This window comes from Spermophilus citellus (assembly GCF_964194105.1).
Source record: "Spermophilus citellus genome assembly, chromosome: 7".
NCBI classification, from domain to species: domain Eukaryota; kingdom Metazoa; phylum Chordata; class Mammalia; order Rodentia; family Sciuridae; genus Spermophilus; species Spermophilus citellus.
The window spans coordinates 98,689,125-98,714,764 of NC_138188.1; the positions used below are offsets into that span (position 1 = coordinate 98,689,125).

General features: G+C 34.3%; 1 protein-coding gene across 1 annotated transcript in view; it reads left to right on the plus strand.

The window, feature by feature from the left end:
• Positions 1-25,640, plus strand: part of ATP6V1A (ATPase H+ transporting V1 subunit A) — a 59,527-nt gene that overhangs the window by 17,732 nt on the left and 16,155 nt on the right. Inside the window, exons 3-11 of the mRNA XM_081301381.1 lie at positions 8,097-8,191; positions 11,759-11,887; positions 14,499-14,713; positions 14,965-15,102; positions 15,437-15,588; positions 20,015-20,177; positions 20,715-20,823; positions 25,252-25,374; positions 25,470-25,584. Coding sequence (XP_081157507.1) covers positions 8,107-8,191; positions 11,759-11,887; positions 14,499-14,713; positions 14,965-15,102; positions 15,437-15,588; positions 20,015-20,177; positions 20,715-20,823; positions 25,252-25,374; positions 25,470-25,584 — 1,229 coding nt within the window. The 5' untranslated portion in view covers positions 8,097-8,106. The remainder of the gene's footprint in view (positions 1-8,096; positions 8,192-11,758; positions 11,888-14,498; positions 14,714-14,964; positions 15,103-15,436; positions 15,589-20,014; positions 20,178-20,714; positions 20,824-25,251; positions 25,375-25,469; positions 25,585-25,640) is intronic.

Consider the following 25,640-nt stretch of genomic DNA (forward strand, 5'->3'; position numbering starts at 1 on the left):
ATGCATGTATGATTTTCTCAAAATGAACTCAGCTATTATGTATAGCTATAATACTCTTTTTAAAAAAAGAAGAAAAGAAATAAAAATAGAAGGGGGGTGTCTCCTCAAAAAAATTATTGTGATAGGAATACATATTTTTTATTCCATTAGGCAAGTTTGCCATCTGTGATTTTGTTGTATTCTCTACTGTTTGATTCCCACTTTTGACCTCACATTTCCTTATACATTTTAGTAATTTTTATGAACTATTTCACTTTCACTAATGACCCTTATGTTTGCCTTTAGTTGTAAATTTTGTTATGTTTGTTGTTCTTTTTTAAAATAGAGCACTATGAATTATGTATGTGTATAAAATATTTTGAAGTTCTCTCTTTTCTTGTTATGTTGGTTAATTCAGTGGACTAATAAAAACAACAGGGATATAGATGGTTTTGTCATTCTTCATAAAGTGGCTTGCCTGCTTAATTTAGTTCCCTTCAAGATCCCAGTGGCTGCCACAGTTCCAGACATCCCATGCAGATAACCAGCTCCCAGAGGAGAGTGTTTTTTTGTTTTTGTTTTTTTTATAGCCTCTGCTTTGTTTTGTTTTATTTTGTTTTTTGGCAGGGTCTTGTTATGTTAACGAGGCTAGTCTCAAATTCCCAGTTCTCTTAGTCAACCTCCTGAGTTGCTGGGGTTACAGGCATGCACCACATACTCAGTTTAGCCTATGTCTTTTTGAAAAAGCAAAGAAATTCTTATTGCTCATAATAAGTATGTTTATCAAACAAGTTTATTTCTAAATCAATCATTGCCGAGGAAACTAGAATTGCCATGTTAGGATTACCAAAATCTAAACAAGGTTGAGGTTTGATTGACAAGGCAAAAAGTCGGAAACTCAGCATGCATAGCGAAGTAAATGTGCACATAAGCCTTTCTAATAGGCTTGCTAGCTAGGTGGATTAAATGAAATGAATAGAAAGTGCTTCACAAAATGACTGTATAACATTTATTATATATTATATTTATATGATACTATATATTATTCTTATAGTACTATTAATGTAAGTATTATATAAGCATATAATATATAGTACTAAATATGTGGTACATATAAAGATAGTATATATGCAGTACCACTAAAGTATTTACATGGTTATCTCAAAAGATCATAATGTACTTCATAGATATGTACAATTCAAACAATATGAGAAAATAAGTATTTGATATAATCTGTTGAATTCATCATCTCTTCAAAAAATCCTATTTTCCAAAGGTAGGTATTAGTAATGAATTAGATAGAATATACTTTTTCAAGTGTTACATAAAAATGATACTTTATTATCAATGAAGTGACCTAAGATTTTGTATGTGAATAAATATTACCTTGGAACATTAGTATTTAGCTTGTATATATCAATTCCTCCTAACAGCTACATTGTCCGAAAGTCTGGTAGTAAAAAGAATTATTTCTAGAATAATGAAATTACTAGGTATAATGTATTAACCAGTAGCAATTTGGGCCTTATAAAATGGAAGGGGAAAATAAGTGGGCCCCTGTTGTTATTTGCCACTGCAGTGTTCTGCTGTGGTGCCTGCAGGGGAGGGACTGATGACTCATTGGCTCAGATGGTTGCCTGTGCTGCCTTCTGGATTTTTCCTTTCCTACAGAGGGTTTTTTTTTTTGTTGTTTTTTTAACATTTCACAAGTATGGAGGAGGGCTATAATGTTTAACTAAATGATTTCTTAGTTATAAATTCCATTCACTTTTTATCCTTAAGGTAGAAATCAAACAGCTAAGCCAAAATTTTTATGTAATCATTGAGCTGATTTTTCTCTGAATGCCACATATTTTTATGAAAGTATATAGTACATACTTTTTTTCCTTTCCAGTGTGCTGGATATCAAACCCAGGGTCTCAAGTATGCTAGGCAAACAACTACTCTACCACTGAACAAAGATAGCTATATATTGTATTAGGAAAGAGTTGTTAAAGAGATAACAAAACTGTTTTATGAAGCACTAAATTATTTCATAGCTTTCTTCTTATATCATGGAGATTTGGGATAATATTGAATTTTAATGTAATGTAACTTGCAAAGTGATTTTTATATTGAAAGTTAGCGTTTTGAAGGTTGTATTAAGATTTTTTTTAAAGCCTGTGCTTTTTCACAAAGGCATAAGCAGAAAATTTTAGTAGGGTGTTTTTATTTTTACTATTTTCAGAGATAATAAGAAATGGTAGATAACAAATTAATATATTGTATGACCATGCTTATCAAACTGCTATTTGCTTATCCCTCTTCAGACATCAAGTCACTATAGCATGTCTGCTTGATGAATAATTTTACTCATGGAAAGCATTTTTGTATTTTTCTTATAAAGCAAATAATATACATGATGGATTAGACTGTAAAATTTGTTTGTATTTAAAGAGAATATACAAGAGCATACCAAGAAAATGCCGTTAACAGTAGATTACTTAGCATCCTATTCCTTGTCCAGAACTAGGGTGTTGATGGGAGTTTTCTGTAATTGGGGTACTTAGGTGAAAAATCTTGAAAATTACAATAGGAAATCTTCTATCAGAGTTGTGAGAATTGCAAATTTTAAATACTTCAAAATGGCCTGTTATCTTGGCCACTTCTGGAGTTTTTTCCAGCATTTAACTGTTAAGTTGGAACCTGAAACTCCTGGATCTTAGGAACATATTTTCCAACTCTTAGAAATTAGTACTTTAGAACTAAATAGACTGTTGGGTATCTATCTGTATTGTTATAGGGCTTTATCTAAGGTTTACTTTGAAGAATGAGGAGGACCAACTTCCTTATAGAAATTAAGCCTTTGGCTATTTGAGTGCCTGATTCTGTCAGTTGTTTGGTTTAGATGAGATCCATCCTCTATCTGACCTGCTTTCCAAGGACAGTTTTGGATTCTCTTTCCCCATTTGGAAAATAAACAATTACAAGAGACCTCAGACAGAAAACAGACCAAAAATTGTGGTGGTTTAAGTGCGAATTTAACTTTCAGTTATCTGGGGAGTGATTCTCCAGTCTGTTCATTATTTGAGTGTTTTGGATTCTCTAAATGCAGGTTTTTGAATTTTAAGCTTATATTTGATCATAATATCTTACAGTTGGCTAACCATTTGGTAAAAACATACCAAACCTCTAATTAATTCTACTCAGATTGATATATACAAGAAGAAAATGTATATAAATATTATATTAATTTACAATAGAGAGATATATTATTAATCTGGTATCAAAAACAGCAACCATAAAGGAAATGTGATTGATGGTATCACATTTAAAGCCAAAATTATACAAAAAGAAATAAAAACCTAGAAGGGTAAATTATAAATTGAGAAAACATATCTATGTGACAAAATATCACTGAGTTATATATAAAATATGATTATAACCATAAGTGGAATTAAAATTAAAAATTATAATCATGAAATTCAAATACATAAATTTAAAACATTTAAAGTTTTTTAGTTATAATTGATATGTGAATTTAATTATGTATATGTTAAATATTGAAATGGAAAACATTAAGAGATCATTTTTAATGTAAACTATCCGGGATGCAATTGGTGGTATTACATACCAACAAGTCTTATAAATGTGTACATAATTCTACAGGAATTTTATTGCTAGAAAGTTATAAGGAAATAATCTGACAAATGTGTAAAATCTTTAGTTATAATCATGATTGCTTTGTTTTTTAAAAAAATCAAATCCCCTAATTGAATATTGTTTTTTTGTTTTGTTTTGTTTTGATATTGTACCAGGGATTAAACCCAGCGTCTCTTAACCACTGAGCCATATCCCCAACCTTTTTTTGTTGTTGTTGTTTTATTTAGAGACAAGGTCTTACTGAGTTGCTGAGTCTGGTTTTGAACTTATGATCTTCCTGCCTCAGCCTCCTGAGCTGCTGGGATTATAGGTGTGCACCACCTCACCAGTGGAATGCCAAGAAAGTTTGTTATGGAAGATGTTTTTTAGGAATCAATATATGTGATCCCCAAAGAAAGGGGATGGAAACGGAGTTGGCAGAAGTCAAAATGCAATGCAAACAGGACAAAGCCTTAGCCAACCACATGGGGAAATTTATAGTATCCACATGAGGCTGAGATGGCTGGGCCTCTGTACCTCTACTTTGCTTAGTTGCAAGGTTCAGGCTGCCCTGTGAAAGGTGTGAGGGTAGGCTAAGTGGTTCTGTGTGTCTAAGGCTGACCCTGAAGGGCAGATATTTATCGCTTCTCTACTAACCACACTTTCCTGCTCTTCCTTGAAAGGGAGTCTGGGTACTTAATCCCCCACAGAGGCCCCAATGTTATCTCCTTTCTGTATATTACCTTTGTTGTTTTGACCATTTCTGTCAGAAGTTAAGAAAAGCAGGGTAAGAGAATTGAGAAGGACAATGGAAAGAGGGTGACTATTTTATTGGAAGGGCTTTGGGGGTGGGTATATTTGAGCAGAGACCAAATGATAAGAAATTAACCATGGAAAGAAAAAATATTCCAGTCATGAGCACAGCAAGTGTCAGAGTCTGTGTGGTTATGGCAGAGATAAGAATTTAAATGTGTTAAAACATCAAAAGTGTTTAGAATTTTATTCTGAAAGATGTTTCAGAGCAGTTTGGGGATGTATTTGCAACCACCTCTTTGCATATAATACAATGGAGTAGATAAAGCTAAATTATTCATACTTGGTTGATTTTTTTTTCCTTTTTACAGTGGCTTTTTAAAAAGTAGGGTTATCTTGCTATGTAAGAATAGTATTCAAATGAATGCAAATTTGTGTCTCTGATGAAAGTCTTCTGTAGGTAAATTTGTAGAATTATTACTTAGGCTCTTTATGTTACTTATTAGTTTGATGTTACTGTTTCTAATGCCTTTTGTCTTTGGCATAAATTAAATAATGTGTGCCTAAAATTTAAAAAGTTGAAAATGGTAGATTCATCAGTATTTCCATGGTGGCTAGAATTATCCAGCTGGCTAATAAGCCCACAAGACAGCTGAATCATGAACAAACCCATTTAATTTCCACTAATCATTGCTCATACATTTGGAGACCCTCACTGTTCAGTTTTAAAGGGAAGGCGTGTAAATACTTTTTAAAAAATCAGAACAGACACTTTTATTACCTTATGAACTCTTTAGAACACCTTCCTACACCCCCAGGAGAATTGAATCATCTGTAGGGAAGCTTTACTGTGTATTCTAATACCTTCTTGTTCATCTTTGAAGTCTCGGCTTACTCTAAGTCACACTCATCTTGCCCGAGTCTAGGTTAGATAACTTTGCTGTATGCTCTTCTAAATCAACCTGTACTAATCCTGTGAGAGCACATGTGCCATTTCATTGTAACTACATATTTGTCTTTTTATCCTACTATACCAGAATATGCTTAGGGGAAAGATTATATCTTCTCCATTTTATTTTCTCCCCATAATATAAGCAAATGACCATTATTGATGCTTAAAAAACAATTCATGTGGTTCCAGAAAAAAAGTTGTGGTAAATTAAATATTATAGCTAGTGGGGGAACTAGGCAACAGCCTCTGTTTGGCTCAAATAACAAAAAAGTAAGGATACATTAGATGCTTTTTAGAAGTTAAGCATATCTTAGCTTGAGTTAACACAGTAAAATTAGTAGTCATCAGTATTTCTGTTAGGCATACTATTAGATGCCCCACTACACCCCATCAGATTTTGCAAATGAAACTGAGGCTTAAAAAGATGAAAGAATGTGACTTATTCAAGGCCACAATTTATAAATTCATGTTTGTTAGGGTTTAACTATTAGGTGTCTCCCAAAGCTCATGTTTGAGGCAATGTAAGAAGGTTTAGAGATGAAATGATTGGGTTATAACAGCCTTAACCTAATCAATGTGTTAATTCTCTGATAGGTATTGATTGGTGACCATAGGTAGGTGTGGTTGGAGGAGGTGTTTTATTGGGGGGATGTACCTTTACGGTATGTATTTTGTTTCTGTCCTTTTCAGTTCTCTCTCTTTTTTTTTTTTCCCTCTCTCTCTGTGCTTCCACATTCCTGGCTGCTTTCCTCTGCCACACACTTCTGCCATGATGTTCTACCTTAACCTCCTCTAAAATTGTCAGGTTTTTTGGTCATAGTAGCAAAAATGCTAACTAAAACAAGTATGTCTGACATAAAGCCTTGGTCTCTGTCTCTCAATTAAAAGACATATCCAGAATAGATGGATACTCTTTAGTACTTGCTTATACAACATCTGGAGTATTGGTTTTTGTTTTGTTTTGTTCGTTTTGAAAGACATATTGGCATCATGAAAAAGGGTCGTCAAAGGGGGGAGGAATCTGAGCAAGACTGCTTTGAGGGACAGCTGAAGGCATTAAGAAGGGTTTGCTTAGAGAAGGAACATGCTCCCTGTATGTCTACAGAAGTTGGAAGAAACCATGGCCAACCATCTGTTGGAAGAACAGATGTTACCAGGAGGTAGATTTAGGTTATCTTAAGCAAAACTTTTTAGGAAGAAATTTCTAAAAATAGAATGGCAGAGTCAGACATTGTGGTGCACACCTGTTTTCTGTTACTCCAGAGACTGATGTGGGAGTGTTCCTTGAGTCTAGGAGTTCAAGAACAGCTTGGGAAACAGTGAAATTCCATCTAAAAAAAAAAAATAGTAAATAAAAAATAAAAATGACTTTTTCAAAACTAAGGCCCTATTCAAGTAGTAAAATTGCTGATAAAATTTTTGTAAGCATTTTAAATGCCAGAAGGAGCATTTAAACAAATTCGTAATTTAATCACAGCTCTAGAATAAGTGGTAGGGTTATTTCTATTTTTTAGATAAATAGTAAGATACTGATTTGTCCAAGGCTTCTGCAGCATATAATTGACAAAGCCAGAATGAGATCCCAAGTCTGCTGACTCAAGATCTTGTGCTCTTTTCCACTTTAAAAGGCAGATGACCATGTATCATTAGTGCTACAGAAGAAATGCCCATATTTGGGAAAGAAGTTAGTCTGGATGATTGTCAGATACCCCTCTGACTTTGAAAATCTTTGATTTTTCTGAATACTAAAAATTGACCACATTAGCTTATTCATACTTCTTTTAAAACTTTTCCGAGTCCATTTCCTAACATATTTATCTTTAGATTTTGTTTATTCCCCACCCCATTACCTAGTAGTTTCTAAAAACCTTGCTTTGTCTCTTTATATTCCAGTCTTTTTCAGTCCCATACCTGCTCTTATTTAGTGGCTTCTTCTGTTGTATCTTCAGGAGGACAAAAATCGTAATAAACCAGTTTCCTTTCTTTACTTCTTCCCTGGACTGCCCTTCCAATTTAATTTTGCTACAGAAGACACCTAGTAATGTTTATTTGCTTTTATGTGACATCTGCGACTGTAATATCTGGTTTAGTTTTTTTTTTTTTTTAGTAAATTTCATTTTTTCTACCTTACCTCCTCTAAAATTGTCAGGTTTTTTGGTCATAGTAGCAAAAATGCTAACTAAAACAAGTAGGTCTGACATAAAGCCTTGGTCTCTGTCTCTCAATTAAAAGATGTGTCCAGAATACACCCTATCTTTATCTTTATAAACAAAATACCAAGCTGCCCTACTCTCTCCCTCACCACCTACCAGTGCCACCTGTATGTTCTTTGACATTTTTCTTTCCCCGCAGATCATATTCTGCTCACTTATAAGGCCTCCTATATCTCTTTGTGATTTTATTCTCTGATTTTGCTCTTGACTTACTTTTTTAAAAGTAGGCTTTATTGTTAGAGCATTTTTTGGTTCATAGCAATATAGAGCAGAGATTTCTCATATATCCCCTGACCCAACACATGCAGAGCCTGCCCCATTATTAACATTATCCAACAGAGTAGTAAATTTGTGACAGTAATGAAACTTCCATTGGTACATTATTATTATCCAAAGTCCATATTTAATGTTAGGGTTTGCTCCTATGTACATTATGTGGGCCTGGACAATTGTTTAATGACATGTGTCTACCTTACAAACATAAAGTTTCATTGCACTAAAAATCCTTTATACTCTGCCTATTTATCCTTCCCTCATAACTATTATAGCCACTGACCATTTTTTTTTTTTACCCATAGGTAAATTAACATGATGGATTTCTCCAAGCTACCCAAAATAATCGATGAAGATAAAGAAAGCACATTTGGTTATGTTCATGGGGTCTCAGGGCCTGGTAAGTAATGTGTGAGACTAAGGATTCCTAACTTTGATTAATGTCTTTTCAGGATGTTTTAGGTAGAGGCATGCAAGTTTCTGTTTACCTACATAAATTCTGTCTTTAAAAGATCTTTTAATGACTGTGGACTAAAGTAATGTCTCTATCATAAGAGTTCATCTTGCATTGATCATGTAAATTTGAGTCATTGAGGTACTTTGTGTTATCCTATTTATGTTTATATTAGGTAAATGTATAACTGGTGTTTATTTTTACCTATATCTTCTATTTTCTTCTTGTTAAATTTGAGGTTAAAAAATAGCTATAAAGTTTATTGCTTTTAGTGTGTAATGCCTTGAAGATAGCAGGCATTCTGTTAATCTATTAATTTGTTTTGAACTTTAATAATTATCTTCAAAGAATTGATAGCAACTTTTGCTCTTTTCACTTCTAAATTATTATGAATGACTATTTAAAGTATACATAGCTGGCTACCTTTGAGAGGGAAATTTAAGGAAATTTAAATTTAATACTGTAATGGAAAGCAGTTTTTTTTCTTTTTTTTAAAATTTCTTCTGATTAGTTATACATGACAGAAGAATGCATTTTGACACATAAATGGAATATAACTTCTCATTCTTCTGGTTGTACATGATGTAGAATTACACAGGTCATGTAATCATATATGCACTTAGGGTAATAATGTCCAATTCATTCTACTATCATTCCTACCTCATACCCCCTCCCCTCCTTTCACTCCCCTCTATCTAAAATACCTCTGTTCTTCCCTAACACCTCCCTGCCCCACCCCCAAGCCTTATTGTGAATTAGCATCCACATAGCAGAGAAAGCTTTTGGCCTTTGGTTCTTTGGGATTAGCTTATTTCTCTTAGTATTATAACTCCATCCATTTACCAGCAAATGCCATAATTTCATTCTTCTTTATGGTTGAGGAAAGCTCCATTGTGTATATATACCACATTTTCTTTACTCTTTCATCTGTTGAAGGGCACCTAGGTTGGTTCCATAGTTTAGCTATTATGAATTGAGCTGCTATAAATGTTGATGTGGCTGCATCATTGTGGTATGATTATTTTAAGTCCTTTGGGTGTAAGCCAAGGAGTGGGATAAATAACTGGGTCAAATTGTAGTTCCATTCCAAGTTTTCTGAGGACTTTCCTTACTGCTATGGAAAGTAGTTTTTAAACTTCATATCCATTCTGCCAAAACTTGAGAATACTGCTTTTTTTTTGGTGGGGGATGGCGGGTACCAGTGATTGAACTCAGGGGCACTGAACCACTGAGCCACATCCCCAGCTCTATTTTGTATTTTATTTAGAGACAGGGTCTCACTGCATTGCTTAGCATCTTGCTTTTACTGAGGCTGGCTTTGAACTTGATCCTCCTGCCTCAGCCTCCGTAGCAGCTGGGATTAAAGGTGTTGTGCCATTGTGCTAGGTGGGAGTTTTACTTTTTACATAATGAATCTCATTTCATTATTCATTTTGTTGTAGAACATTTCCACTACAAAATTTGATTCACAGTATCCTTAGGTAAAACATGCCCATTGATTTATTATTGTTAATGCCTTGAAAATTCATTTTTCCTTAAATCTTCTTATAAATCTTTTACTATAGTCTTTTTCTTACTCTAGTCATGGTGGAAATGATTATACTATTTTTGCTATTTATGCAGATGAAGGCTATCGGTCACTGTGCCTCTTTTTTCCTAAGAACTTGGTATTTGCTCACTGGCATATAATAAAACAGTTATTCATTTATATATTTCATTGTTTACAATTTCTTTTGCCATTAAGAGAAACAATTTTCCTCTTAAAGATAATGAAGGTCTTTAGGACAGAAAAAGTAAATATAAGAAATTTCAGAGAAAAGAACAACATCAAAGAGTTTAGGTAAAATCATTCTGCAGAAATGTGGTAAACTGCTCTTGGTACCAATCTTAATTCTTAAGTACCTAATAGAGAAATAGCAGTCTTTTTGGCTCATGAAATAGGATTTTAAAGATCATTGTCTGTAATATTTCAATGGATCTTAATTTTTCTTATAGTAAATATAAAAGTAAATATCAAATCTTTGTATATATAACAGGTTAGGTAAATATTTACACCTTCAGAGTTTCCGCTTAAATCTTGCCTGTTATGTAATTCTAATTAGTTATATCAGAAGGCTAAATATTAAGAATGGCTTTATTCCTTCATATTTGTAAAAATATGGCAACTTTCTTTCCCTTCCAGAAGAGATTTTTGCTTACTAGACAACATGGTCCAGATTAGTAAGATTTATTCATTTATTTATTTATTAATTGTAGTTGGACACAATATCTTTATTTTATTTATTTATATGTGGTGCTGAGGATCAAACCCAGAGCCTCACACGTACTAGGCGAGCACTATACCACTGAGCCACAACCCCAGCAAAAAAAAAAATAGTAAGATCTTATTCTGACTCAAATTTTATAAGAAATTGGGGTTCATAATTGGGACTTTATCCAGTGGTGGTGATTAATTATAAACATTGTTTATGAAAAAAAATTGACAGATGCATGTGAGCTATTCTATGTAGAGCTATCATTAGTTTATAAAAAGGGCTTCCAGGAGAGTTTTAAGAACCACTGAATTAAATATTAGAAAGTAAAAATGTTTCTTTAAGTATTATTTATCAAAAATACTGATAGTACAGCAAACTGAGAATTGTTGTGTGCCAGATTTCTGTTCTCGCGACTAAAAGGCTCAGGGATCACTCTAGTTAAACTGGGCTAACTGGGCTGCATGAAATAACCACACAAGAGACACAAATACCTTTTTCTTTGGGGTTGCTGTGACGGCTCCTCTGACCTTAAGGGTCCTCAGAAAGAGGGAGAGCGAGATCACTCGCTGACCCCTTTTATTGAGGAGAAACTATTCAAATGAGGCAAGGGGTCAGGTTTCAGGGGGCTGAGTCTATCTTCATGATGTCCACTGTCAGCAGGTTGACTGACACCTGGGTAGGCCACACCCAAGGGTACAGTAAGAGAAGGGGACACACACAAGGCACTTCCATGGAAGATTCTATCCTAAACAGGGCAAGGGGTTATATTACAAAGGAACAGGTGAGCATAACTTCACCCATGGGGCTGTAGCAAGACACACCCATTTCTGTGCCTCAGCACCCAGCTGGGGAGTGTAACTCAGTCACCCTTAAGGTTGGCCTCCCACAGTTGTGGCATTCTAAAGCTTTTATTCCAATTTTAATTTTTTTTTAATGTTTGAAAACCCATTATTACATGTTTTATAGTAACCTGAGTTCATCAGAATATGCCTCAGGATAACCAGGAAAGAATTTGCCTAATAGATGTCAGACATTTGAAAATAGTTTTCATGTATAGTGTATAAATTAATAAACTTTAGCCTAGTTTATTTTGTTTACCTCTTTATGTCATGTACTAAACATACATCTTTATGTGAAACTACGAGTGTGTTCCGTAATGGTAGTTTTATCTTTGTTTTGAATGCATTAGAAAGTCATGTTATTGTATTTACAGAGCACCAAAGTCTTATATCATCTAAACAGTCTTTTTTCTCTTCAGTGGTTACGGCCTGTGACATGTCAGGTGCAGCCATGTATGAGCTGGTAAGAGTGGGTCACAGTGAGTTGGTTGGAGAGATTATTCGATTGGAAGGTGACATGGCTACTATTCAGGTGTATGAAGAAACTTGTATCCTTTTTAATTCAATTTCCGGCCACTTTCTGTGTATTTAAATTCAAGTATTTAAGCCAAAGGTAAAAGCAGCAACTACTAGTCATATTAGAAGCAGGAAAAATAGATGTCATAAAGAGTCTGGATATATATGTATACACATATACACATATTTATATATACATGCATACATACGTTTATATGCTTCTGATATAGGAGTATATTGAAAAAAGGAGAAAAGGTGCTAGGAATCAGTACTGTTATTTTAAGGAATTAGTATTAATGTTTTGAATTTTCATTGCTCTTGATGTTTCACGAGTTCACAGACTTCAGGGGTATGCAATTGGAATTTTTTCAGAAGGACACATAAGGCATAAATGGAATAACAGTATTGATTTGTGTGGTTATAATTCTCTAGCCATAATTTCTGTTTAAAATAATAAAGCTATAGTTAAATCAGTTACCAGTCTGTCTTCATTCTGATGAATAGCACTAGGTGACAGGTTCCATTACACCTTTAGCACTAGGAAATCCTTATTGTTTGGTTATTAATATACTGGCTTTTAAACAATTTTCTTTGAAAAATGAAGAGTTTAAGACTTGAGTCTTGTGAAGAGAAATCACCTTTGGGGGCATTCATATATATCTTTGTTTAAATCAGCATTAATTATTTGGGTATTTAATCAAGTTTTATTTTATGCTACTTTTTTGACCATTCTAAAATTCATACTTGCTGGTAACTGGTTTTCCTGTTCAAATACTGGGTGCTAATTTAAAACAAAATCATCTGAAAAAATAAATCTAAACAAAAATATTTTTTTCCTATTGCTACCTTTATGTTTATTTAATCATTTGAGGGGACCTTCTGGACATTGAACAGGGCCTCTCCATGCTAAGCACAAACTCTACCATTGAGTTATACCCCAGCCCTATTTAATATTTTACATGACTTAACTGTGGGCCCCAGCAAACTTCCAGCTGGCAGTCTGAAGGGCAGGGAAACAGCCCAATGAACATCACCGCAGAGGAGCCAATCAGCTAGATGTTGCTGGGGCTGCTGTGAGCCAATCATCAGCCGGCAGCTGGAAGTTTGCTGGCAGCTGGAAGTTTGCTGGGGCCCCTTTGGCTGTGGCTCTCAACACTTAAACATTTAAAATAAATGAAAATAAATACAGTGGCAACCTTTCCTAATTTTGTTATCCTGTACCTTGTCAGTTTTCAAAACACACAACCACTTTAATTGACTCCTTTTATTATATATCCTTCTAGTTTCTTAATTGCACAACTAAGCAAATACATATTTTTCCTTTCTTTTTCCCCCACAAGATGGCATTTTATGTGCACTATTCTGTATCCTACTTTTTTCACTTAAAAATATGTGCGTTACAGAAGATGTGCATGAATAATGTATTAAATAAAATAAAATATTGGTAAAATCTAGATATTAGAGGGAGTTTACTGAAAAATTCTTTCAGCTTTGTTTAGGTTTAAAAAATTTCATAATAAGATACTGAGAATAAAAATGTTTATTTTGGAGAGCTTTCTAGAGAGATTCATACATGCTCGTATCCTTTTCTTCTAGTTACATATAATTCCATCATATGGGCATATCACAGTTTATTAATTGATTTCTTAATGACAGAAAATTTGATTGTTTCTAATCTTTTGCTTTTATCAACAGTGCTACAGTGTAACCATGGTATGAATTCACAGAAGTTGGCTCCTAGGTTAAGATTTAACTATTTTTTAAAAAAAGATTTAACCATTTTTAATTTCAATAGATATTGCTAAATTGCTTTCAGCGAAAAGTGGTACTGATTTTACTCTTATGAACAAATACTAGAGAACAAGGTGAATTTATTGTGCTTATTTACAGATTTTACACTTTTCCTTTCAAAGTCACTTCCTTAGTTCTTTATGTTTTTGTCCAGGTACTATTATCTTTTAGGGAGACTACTGTTCTATAGTGGTGTGTTTGAAATGATGAATTAATGAGAGGCTTGTCTTTTAGTTTTAGCCCTGTGGTTCCCAAACTGCAAAGACACTGGGCAGCTGCAGTAAACTCATGTGATGCCCAGAATGCTTAAAATTTTTGAGGTTAACACAGAAATATTAGATATCTTGTCAGATACTACATGAACTAGTAGCTTGAGATAATAAACATTTTTATTATTTTGCTGCATTACATTCTTGTTGGTGGTGTCATATCTTTGCAAAGCTGAGTGTTTGGTGGTTGCTAAGCTAAAAAGCAAGTAGGTAAAAGTCAGTATGGAATATGGGTTTCCATTGTGATCGCAAAGTTTGAAAATAGGCATATACATCCTGTTCATAAGAATTATGGTTATTTAGGGCTGAAATTTATACTCTTTTTCTTTCAACTGATGCATATTATTCTTTCATTGCTACTCAGTTGTTCACATATTTATGTATTTGTTAAGTTGTTTAAACATAACTATTTATTAATTGAAATTATAATTTTTTTGTCCTGGGACACTGTGAACTATTATTGAAATACTAAGGATGCTGTGAATTGAGAAAGTTAGGGAACCTCTACTTTTAAACTGTGATAATTCTTATTGGTCATATCTTTAAACTTTTATTGTGAGTTTTCCTCAACCACTATTTCTAGCTGGTGTGTCTGTTGGAGACCCTGTACTCCGAACTGGAAAACCTCTCTCCGTTGAGCTTGGTCCTGGCATTATGGGAGCCATTTTTGATGGTATTCAAAGACCTTTGTCAGATATCAGCAATCAGACCCAAAGTATCTACATCCCCAGAGGAGTAAATGTGTCTGCTCTTAGCAGAGATGTTAAATGGGATTTTACACCATGCAAAAACCTACGGGTATGTCTACGTAACCAAGAATTTCTAAAGTTGGTGAAAGAATGTGAAATGAATGTTTAGTGAACTATTTTGTACTCTTAGTCCAAATAAAAATAGACTACATGAGCATAGTTTAAATTTTTCCTTAAATGCATTATAGGATTGAAGAACTAGTATGTTTTATTGATAAGTGAAGCAAATTGTTTTTATAGCATCAGAAGTGATTCTATTTGTTTATTTGAACACTAAATGTTAAATGCATTTTTCTCTAGGTTGGTAGTCATATCACTGGTGGAGATATTTATGCAATTGTCAATGAGAACTCGCTCATCAAACACAAAATCATGTTACCCCCACGAAACCGAGGAACTGTCACTTATATTGCCCCACCTGGGAATTATGATACCTCTGTAAGTATCACTTAAACTTTATCCCACAGAGCAGCCCTATTTATATATTATAGTTGCTCCATTTTGATGCTGTAAATAGTCTAGGGATATAGCTCAGTTGGTAGAGTACTTGCCTTGTATGCACAAGGCCCTGGGTTTGATCCCCAGCACCAAAAAAAAAAAAAAAAAGAAAGAAAGAAAGAAAAAGAAAATAAAGAAAAAAAAATATCAATCTCGCTTCTCACTTCCATCTACCACCTTCCTATTCCCAAGAGAAATTGGGGATTACTTAAATTTTGGAGGAAGAAACATTTACAAATTTGACTGCACTTAAAACCATGCTGTATTTTTATAGGATGTTGTCTTGGAGCTTGAATTTGAAGGTATAAAGGAGAAGTTCAACATGGTCCAGGTATGGCCTGTTCGTCAAGTTCGTCCTGTCACTGAGAAGCTGCCAGCCAATCATCCTTTGTTGACTGGCCAGAGAGTCCTTGATGCCCTTTTTCCGTAAGTTTGGGATTTGTCCTACAATTTTCTCTGAGTTATTATATGTCCCTATCTTTTCATTATCTTTGTAAATAAAGGTGTTATGTGCTTGAAACCATAATAATATCCAGAGTAATATGGTTCATGTTTATAGAGTCAAACCATTAAAAATAAGTTTTTCCCCCATGGAGGCAAACACGATTGTTTATTTCTAAAATGTTCTGAAAAACTAAAATTTCCATAAGAATATCTGTGCCAAAACAATGTATTGCTCTTAAGTTATCTTAGAATTAGTAGACTGGTGTTACTGTTGGTTAATGATTTTTAATGATTTCTAAAATCAGCTAGGCTCTTTATGCTGCCAGCATTATTTCTTAATTTGTAGTCTGCTCTTACTATTTTCTTTTCTTAAAAAATCTTTTCCTTTATTTGTAAATTTTAGTCTTTATCATATCCTGCTTTATTTCAACAAATGACTATCATTTAAGTCACAGAAAAGACTGAAACTGCAAGGCAGGAGCTCCTCAACCTCTGACCAAACCAGTGCACTTTTTTGTGTGTGTGGTGCTAGGGATTGAACTTCTGGACTTTGTGCCCTCTGCCACTGAGCTGCATTCCCACCCTCCCATGCACTTCTTTTTTTTTTTTTTTTTTTTTTTTGGTATTGGGGATTGAACACAGGGGTGCTTAATCACTGAGTTACATCCTCAGCCTTTTTTATCTATTATTTTTGAGACAAGGTCTCCCTAAGTTGCTTAGGGCTTTCTGTTACTGAGTCTGGCTTTGAATTTGCAATTCTCCTACCTCACTCTCTTGAGTTGCTGAGATTACAGGCATGTGCCACTGCCTCAGGCTGTCCCTCCTGTGCATTCTTAAGGAATTTTCTTAATTTTAAGTTACTCTTTGAGTTGTTCTTGCTATTATTATTTCTTTGAGATCTCCATTCTAAGTGGGAGACTATTATGCTAAGTGAAATAAGCCAAATTCAGAAAGCTGAAAGTAAATGTTTTCTGCTTTGTGGAAGCTAGCCCAGAATAAGTGGGGGAGGGATAGGGAGAGAAAGAAAGGGAAGTGGGGATTCCATCAGAATAGAAGAGAGACAGATGAATTAGATGAAGGGCATGGAGAGGAAGGAAGAAGAGATGGGATAGGGGAAGACAGTAGAATGAATCTGACCTAACTTGCCCCTGTACATATATGAATATACTGCTGTGAATCTCACCATCATGTATGTCCACAAGACACTAACTTAAAAAAAAATGGAAGTAAATAGCAGAAAGATCAGTAGAATAGAGGGAAGGAAACGGGGAGGAAAGAGGATAGTGAGAACTACTAGGGACTGAATTAGAGCAAATATATTCCATGTTTTATAATTATGTCAAAATCAATCCTAGTGTTATGTATAACTAAAAAAAAATTAAAAATCTTCATCCTTTGACTCTTTTTTCTTATTAGTCAGTACCTCCTATTTCCATACCTTTCACTATTCAGCCTAGACTAGACTTAATAGTCTTTCATTCTTATGGCTTTTTGTTACTAATGTAATAAATCTTGTTGTTCCTCTGTATTTTAACATACCACCTAGAAAAATCAATCTAGCTAGCTCCTTTTCTTAACTCTACTCATAGGTATCTAACTGTACTATTGGGTAGCAATGCTTCTGCATTTCACTAGTTATACTTCTCAGCAGCTATTTCAAACTATTCCACTTGCCTCAGATCTTTAACTCCACCCTTCTTTCTTCTTTCTTTATAAATGATCATTCAGGATCTTTCACAGAGAAATTAGAAAGCATGAGTTTTGGAACCCCTTAGAGGCACTTGACCACTGAGCCACATACTCAGGCCTATTTTGTATTTTATTTAGAGACAGGGTCTCACTGAGTTGCTTAGCACCTCACTTTTGCTGAGGCTGGCTTTGAACTCTTGATCCTCCTGCATCAGTCTCCTGGGTCATTGGGATTAGGGGCGTGCACCACTGCTCCCAGCTCTTCTTTTCTTTTTCTGGAGCTTATCTCCTGTCATGTCTCCTCAAAGATCAGAGTCATCTTCCCTTTCTCTCCTCTCTAATGATAAAAGTCTATCTTCTACCCTCTGTTTCTTTCCAACTTGTCACTACTTTTCTCCTCATCTTCATTGACAAACATTTTGAAAGAGTAAAAAGTTGTCTCTGCTTTTCCCACTCTCACTGTACTCTGCCCTTTTTTATATGAATCCCTTGAACTACCCTCACTGCTGTCATCAGTCACTCCCATTCTTGATCAAGAAATATATTTTCTTAATCTCTATAGCTTTGAATATTGATGTTACTCTTTCCTTGAAACACCCTCTTTTTTTGTTCTTCCTAATAGTTTCTGTGTACAAGTTCTTATTCTGTTGTAAACTTCTCCCCTTACTTTTTGGTACTTTTTAGGATTTTTGCTTTTCTATAGCTTCTTTGTCCTTACTCTGTCACTTACTCTGTCTCTTGGGATGACTTTTATAAACTCTCCTGATTTAAATATTCATCCATGTGTGATGACTCTTTTCTGTATCTTTATCCCAGACCTTTCCTGACTTCCAGATTTATATATCTACTTCTGATAATACCTTTTGAGTATCCTACAAGTGCCTCAGTATCAGCATATTCAAAACTGAATCCACCTTAATCACCACCCCTTCTTTGAAACTTGTTCCTTTTCTTTGTTGCCTCTTCACAGATGTCATTTCTGTGACTTCTCAAGGACTGATCTTATCTTCCCATATCTAGTTCAGCAAATGCTTTTATTCTGTTTTCTAAATATTTTTATCTGTGTTTTTAATTCCTATTCCATTACTGTAGTTAAAGCCCCGCCCTAATTCCTGCAATGATTACATGTAATCAGACTTGCTGTCCTCAGTTTTGCTTTCTTTCTAGGTGGTTTTCCATATGACATAGTGGTCCATCTAAAACATATCTGATCCTGCACTCTTTTAATTAAAACTCTTAATGTATTTTTCATTGCTCTTAAAAAATAATACATATCATGAATTTCTTACAAAGTCACCCATCATCTGGCTATTGCCTACTTTCCAGCATTGACTCAGCCACTCATCTGCCCAACTACTTCCTTAAAGGCCATCTTCTAGAAATATTGGAAAGACTTTTTAATTCCTCAAGCAATGGTCTCTCCTGCCCCTGGACCTTTGGGCATGCTGTTCCCTCTGCTTCGATTGGTATTTCCTTTTATCTGGCTGACTTCCATTTCCTTCAAGTCTTACCTACTTTCAGATCCTTCTGCTCCAAACCAGTGTCAAACTTTTCACATTGGATTGATAAATTTCCAAATTGGGTATACCCAGTCCTATCCCCACTCCAGGTTAAATTGATTTGGCAGAAGTATGGAGAGCCATTATGAGAGAAGTATGCAGAGAAATGTGACATGCTTTAGTCTATCAAATACCTAAAAGGTTTGGAGGAAAACAATTTTGATGCATATTAGTTTTATATTGGGAAAAAATCTGTTTTTATAATTAAGGATGCAATGGTTCTATGAATTTTTAAGATAAAACATAATATTACAAAGACTTTTCCTTTAGAATTACATCCCGTTTTTTTCTGATCACACCCTTCCCTCACACACACAAAGAGTGGCATCCACTTTCTGTTGCCACTTTTTATGGAGAGTTTGGCAGCTAAATGGTATCATAATCACCAGCTGATTCACCAGTTAGTTTATCCCACTGGAATCTGAGCTTTGTGAATACAAGAACATCACTATTTTATTGGCTGTTTGTTGTCTCTCCAGCATCTCCAAGCACAGTTTTTAGTACCTAGAAAAAAGTGCTCAGTAAATAGTTATTGAAAGAGGATTAACTTAATACTTTAACAAAACTTTGTTCATTGAACTTTATAGTTGTTTGTATTTTTTATTTGTAATTCCTGTACTGTTTCCCCCCTACCCCAGCAGTATTAGGTATTGAGCTACTACATCCCTAGTCCTTTTTATTGTTTATTTTGAAACAAGGTCTTACTAAGTTGTTGAAGCTGGCCTAGAACTAGTGATCCTCCTGCTTCAGCCTCCTGAGTAGCTGGGATTATAGATGAGAGCCACCATGCCTATCCTCCTGTATTGTCTTGTATTGTCCTGTATTGTCATGAACTAATTTATATAAGCATTCAGAATATTTAGCACCATCTTATTGTATTTTCACACTCCTCTTCCCCAGGTGCCTTATGAAATATACTTGCCCTGTTCTGCTAGTAAAGATGATAGAGATGAATAATGATTAAAAGATATTATTAAAGATATAAAAAAGGGGAACAATTACTATATTTATGTGTGTATATCTTATACGTGTGTTTATAGAATATTTCAGAGCGTTTTCTTTCCTTATATTTGTTTCACTTACCTACTTTTAAATATTTAATAGTATTTATTAGCAAGCAAAGTGATCCATTAATTTTTTTTTTTTAATTTCTTTGTTAGGTGTGTACAAGGTGGAACTACTGCTATCCCTGGAGCTTTTGGCTGTGGAAAGACAGTGATATCACAGTCTCTCTCCAAGTATTCCAATAGTGATGTGATCATTTATGTAGGATGTGGTGAAAGAGGAAACGAGATGTCTGAAGTCCTCCGGGACTTCCCAGAGGTCTGTATGTGGAAAACTTCAAATACTATTCTAGAGAAAATACCACATATCAACTTTCATGGCAGTTAATAAAGCTTAATATTGGGTCTGGAGTAATGCTCTTCTTTGTCAAGGATATTTTTAGAAATTTTAAAGAAATATCTATGATTTTATATTGAAGGAAAGAAATTTAAATTTTTCAGTCAGACTCTTGAAAGTTTCTCTTTTTGGTATGGAGGTGAAAGATAAAACAGACAAAAATATTTATGTATGTGAACCTTACATAGGTTTTGTGATCTACTAGTTTCTATTATAGAAATATTTTCTTTTCATAAAATAATAGATTTCATTTATGAAATGGAAATAATATCTATCTTCATAGCATAGCACCATGGTACAGGAAAGAGCAGTTAGAGTAATAGGGAATATTATTTGGGAAATACAGGTTAGAGGAATTAAACATGGACAAGTTGTGAAAGATAGGGTTGAGGAACCAAAATGTTACATTTAGAACTCAGGAGATTACCTATGGATTTTTTTTTTTTTTTAAACCTCTAGCTCACTATGGAAGTTGATGGTAAGGTAGAGTCAATCATGAAGAGGACAGCTTTAGTAGCCAATACCTCCAATATGCCTGTTGCTGCTAGAGAAGCCTCTATTTATACTGGTGAGTTACAGATTGTCATAAAAGCAATTAATACCTGTTCTTAAACTTAAAGCTAGCACCAAGATTTTCCTTTTGCAGAGAACTTTTCTTTCATTCTCTGATACTTTTATATAGTTACATCCTAACTTTAAAAATATATTTTGCTTTTTTTAATCTTTTTTTTTAAATACTCTTTATTTATTTATTAATTAGTTAGTTATTGGCGGACACAACATCTTTGTTTGTATGTGGTGCTGAGGATCGAACCCGGGCCGCACTCATGCCAGGCGAGCGCGCTACCGCTTGAGCCACATCCCCAGCAGCTTTTTTAATCTTGAAAGTAAATAAACAGAAGATATTTATAGAACTGCTCCAGTATTTTAATGACCATGAAATCATATATTTATACCTTTTCCCATTGATCTGTCTTTAAATATGCTTAGATTATCAGCTTTAAATTATTATATTTTGACTAGTGATATAAAAGATAAGAAAATTGGTGTGTTTATATATTACCTTCCATCTTTACTCCCACTTCAATCTCAACTTTTAGTGTTTTTATTTCTGTTTTTCAGAACTCATTTAATTTGTATTCTGTTTTTCTAATAGTAAGTCCAGTATTTAATTTAATTTAGCTTTAGACCTGCAGCAAAATGGAATTAATTCTCACTAGCAGTCTTTTGGCTATAGTTTGTCTGTTTATTTCTTGTTTGGCTAAAATTTGCCTGGAAGTTTCCAAGACAGGCCCATGGAAACTGTATTTCCTGAATTCTTGTTTCTTCATAAGTTTTCTTTTTTGTTTTATTTTTCCTGTTGCCTTTAAGCTTTAATAGTAATTTGAATATAAAATTTTTGGTTCAATTATTAATTCTAGTCTGGTGGTTTTCACTTATTTGGAGGAAGATAAAACAGACAAAACATTATTGAGTTTCATAAATGTTATGATCTACTAGGTTTACTAGAGTAAAATTTTTTTTATAGATTAAATGGATATGATATATGGAATTGAATTGATACCTATTCAACTTTAACCATAGTTTGGCTTAGTATAAAAGTCTTGCTTCAATATTATTCCCTTGAGAACTCTTATTCTAGCATTAAATATTGGAGAAATGTCTAAGACTGACCTTTTTTTTTTCTTTTAGAGTTGGTTTTTCTATTTGCCCAAAGGAATTTCTCTTTAAATTTCAAGTCTCATATTGATATCTTTGATTAATTTTTCCTGAGACATGGTACAACTGTTCAATCTATTAATATATCTTATCTCTCTTCCATATGTTATCATTTCTTCTCCAGTCCCTTCTCTTTAACCTTTTGTCTGTACACAGAATAAATGACATTTATTCTTTGTGTTGCTTCTAATGAAACCTTTATTTCTAAAATAGTTTTATTTTTCCTACCAGTTCTTTGTTGAGTTCTGCCAGCTCTTGAAACATCTCTTTTTTTTTTTTTTTTTTTTTTTGTCTTGCTAGATAATCCTTGAGATTTTATTTTGTGGTAGGATGCATTATTATGGTTCAACTCGGTTATAGTTTTCATCTGTTCCTTGTCAGGTTCTTTTGCCAATATTTTATCCCCTTCTATCTTTTTTCTTATTTCATCTTTGTTTAGATATCCTGTGCTTATATTTATTGTCACTATTATTCATCTCTGTGTAGGAGATAGCAGGGTTTGGCTATGACTGTGGTCCAGAGTAATTGGAATTCTTCATGGTTACAGTTTGTGGCAGGGTGCAGTTGTGTAACTAAATTATTTTACTTTTTACTTGTCCTGCCAACAGAAGTCAGCAGCTGTAAGGCAAATTCTTTCTTTTCTACCCTGCCTCTCACACTTTTTATGTAGTGAAAGAAAATAGGAAGTTCCTACATGTATTTTGGTCACATCTATCTCCCTGCTTCTCCTTGATGCCATACTGGATCCAGGGAACTCCTGCCACTAATCATGTAGTCCTTTGAAGTGATTCAAACAAAGGATTTTTGGTTTTGTTCCTCAGAATGTGTCTCCTTGTTTTTAGAAATTTTATCTGAGTTGTGTTGCCTCAGATGAATTCTTGGTGTTTCCACACACTTTAGTTTGATTTTCACTCATTCAAGTGGCTTTCCTCATTATTTTGTTATAGTGCTAAATGTGTCTCTTACCTTTTGATAATTGAATTTATATGTTTCTTGTTCTTGTTTGGTAGTTAACTTTTATGAGAAGGTAGTGAATTCATCTGAGGCTTACAACTCAGATAAAGCTTTTGACAACTAGGAAACTCAGCCTGAGTTCCTAGACTAAGGTTAATGGCAGCACAGGAATCAGAACCTGAGACTTCTTTGTATATATTAGCTTCTTGTGTGAATTTACAAGACAGGACCTGATCTACTGTTTTAGTCAGCTTTTTTGCTGCTGTGACTTGACCTGACAAGAACAATTTTAGAAGAGGAAAAGATCATTTGGGGGCTCCTGGTTTCAGTCCATAGATAGCTGCCTGCATTCTTCAGGGATCCAGGTGAGAGGCAGAACATCATGGTAGAAGAGTGTAGTGGAGGGAAGTGGCTAAGTTGATGATCAGGAAGCAGAAAGAAAGACTCCACATGACAGATACAAAATATAGACCCCAAAGGCACGCCCCCAGTGACCTACCTCCTCTAGCCACACCCTACCACTCTGTTAATTCCTATCAGGGCATTAGTTTACTGATTCAGTTAAGGCTGTCATAACCCATTGGGGGGACACCTCACATCCAAACCATAACATCTACCATTTTAATATGGAAAATCTACCTCATTTTTTATGTGGCTTCATGTCCCCACCCCCCTTTTTCTTTCTTTCTACCTTTTTTTTTTTTGATACTGAGGATTAAACCCAGAGCGCTCCACCACAGAGCCACATCTCCAGCCCTTTTTTGTATTTTATTTACAGACAGGGTCTCACTAAGTTGCTTAAGACCTCACTGAGTTGATGAGGCCAGCTTTGAACTTGTGATCTTCCTGCCTTATCCTTCAGCACCGCTGGGATTACAGGCATGCACCATTACAGGCTGCATGCCCCTTTGATAGCATAATCTAATGAATAAACATCTGTTTATTGGACAGTTGGATTGATTACTACCACAAACAATGCATCACTAAGCCATCCTTATGCATGTGTTTTATACTGAGTTTGTTTTTGTTGTTGTTTGGTTGGTCAGTTGGATTTTTTTGGCGGGGGCAGTATGTTTTGTGTGCTTATTTCTTTGTACACAATTTCTAAGAGCAATTTCTTAGAATTAAAATTCTTGAGAGTAGAATGCTTAATATAGAGTTTAAATTATGTTAATCATTCAGAAGGAATAACTATATCCAAATGAAAAATGTAAAGGAAATATACATTTTCAGATTATAAAGATGTTGTAAAGAAAAAGATGAAATAAATGTGAAGGTATGTCATTGCAAAAAAAAAAAAACGTAATAACTATAGACAAATTTCTGTTTACCCACCTCTACACCAATGCTAGTATTTTTTAAACACTTTCTTATATGCTTATCAAACAATAGAAAATTAAAGTAATATTATAGTGAATACCCCAGCACATACCAGCACCTAGACTGATTAACTAACATTTTAAATATTCTTACTTTATTAGATATCTATCCTATTTGTATTTCTTAACAGTGAACTAGCATCTTTTTGTGTGTATTAACCCTTAAAAGCTGTCTTCTGTCCATTTTCCTTTTGGTTAGTAGTTGTTTTTCATGCACCAAGAATTCATCTGAGGCTTACAACGCAGATAAAGCTTTTGACAACTAGAAAACTCATCCTGAGTTCCTAGACTAAGGTTAATGGCAGCACAAGAATCAGAACCTGAGACTTCTTTGTATATATTAGCTTCTTGTGTGACTTTACAAGACAGGACCTGATCTACATACAAGAAGGATTGAAAATTGAAATATTTCTTGTATTAACAACATTTATTACTTTTTAAAAATAACCATAAAAGCTAATTAGTTGAGTTTTAAGTATCCATATGTGTATGTGATATCTAGATTAGACAAACTACGTTTGGAAATTAATTCAGACTTAATTGTTTCAACACAGAATAGGGGAAAAAATCTTCTTGTTTTTTAAAATGTGTATTATGTTGGGATAGGATAGATTATGCTATCAAATATTACCAAATATTTAATTGTTCATTATAATAGATGTTTATTTCAGGTAGTCAGGGGCTCTTTGTCAACTAGGCTGGAGTCCAAGATAAAAAGAGTTTTTTAGTTTTTAACACATAGCTTTCATACTTCTGGGTGTTCTCAGAAAAATGGAGGAAAGTCTGTGACTTGCTTCACCTTCATGCCCACAAGGGAAAGGGTAGATTTGGGGGAACAGCTAACAGTCTACTTCATATATTTAATGCTATAAAGTTTTCTTAAGGGTAAAAAGTCAGAAATGTATATCCTAACATTGTAATTTGTAATATTCCTCTCAATTTAGGCATTACACTATCAGAATATTTCCGTGACATGGGCTACCATGTCAGTATGATGGCTGATTCTACCTCGAGATGGGCCGAGGCCCTTAGAGAAATCTCGGGTCGCTTAGCTGAAATGCCTGCAGGTAAGTCTTTGTGTTGCTTATCATGTAAGCAAGACTGATAGGACTTTGGGAGCTGGCTTAGAACCCCTCTTTTAAAATTTCTTTTCATTTTTCAGATAGTGGATATCCTGCATATCTTGGTGCACGTCTGGCTTCTTTCTATGAGCGAGCAGGCAGAGTGAAATGTCTTGGAAATCCTGAAAGAGAAGGAAGTGTCAGCATTGTAGGAGCGTAAGCACCCCAATGGTTTACTTTTCAAAAGCAAAAAGATTTAAAAGAGAATATAT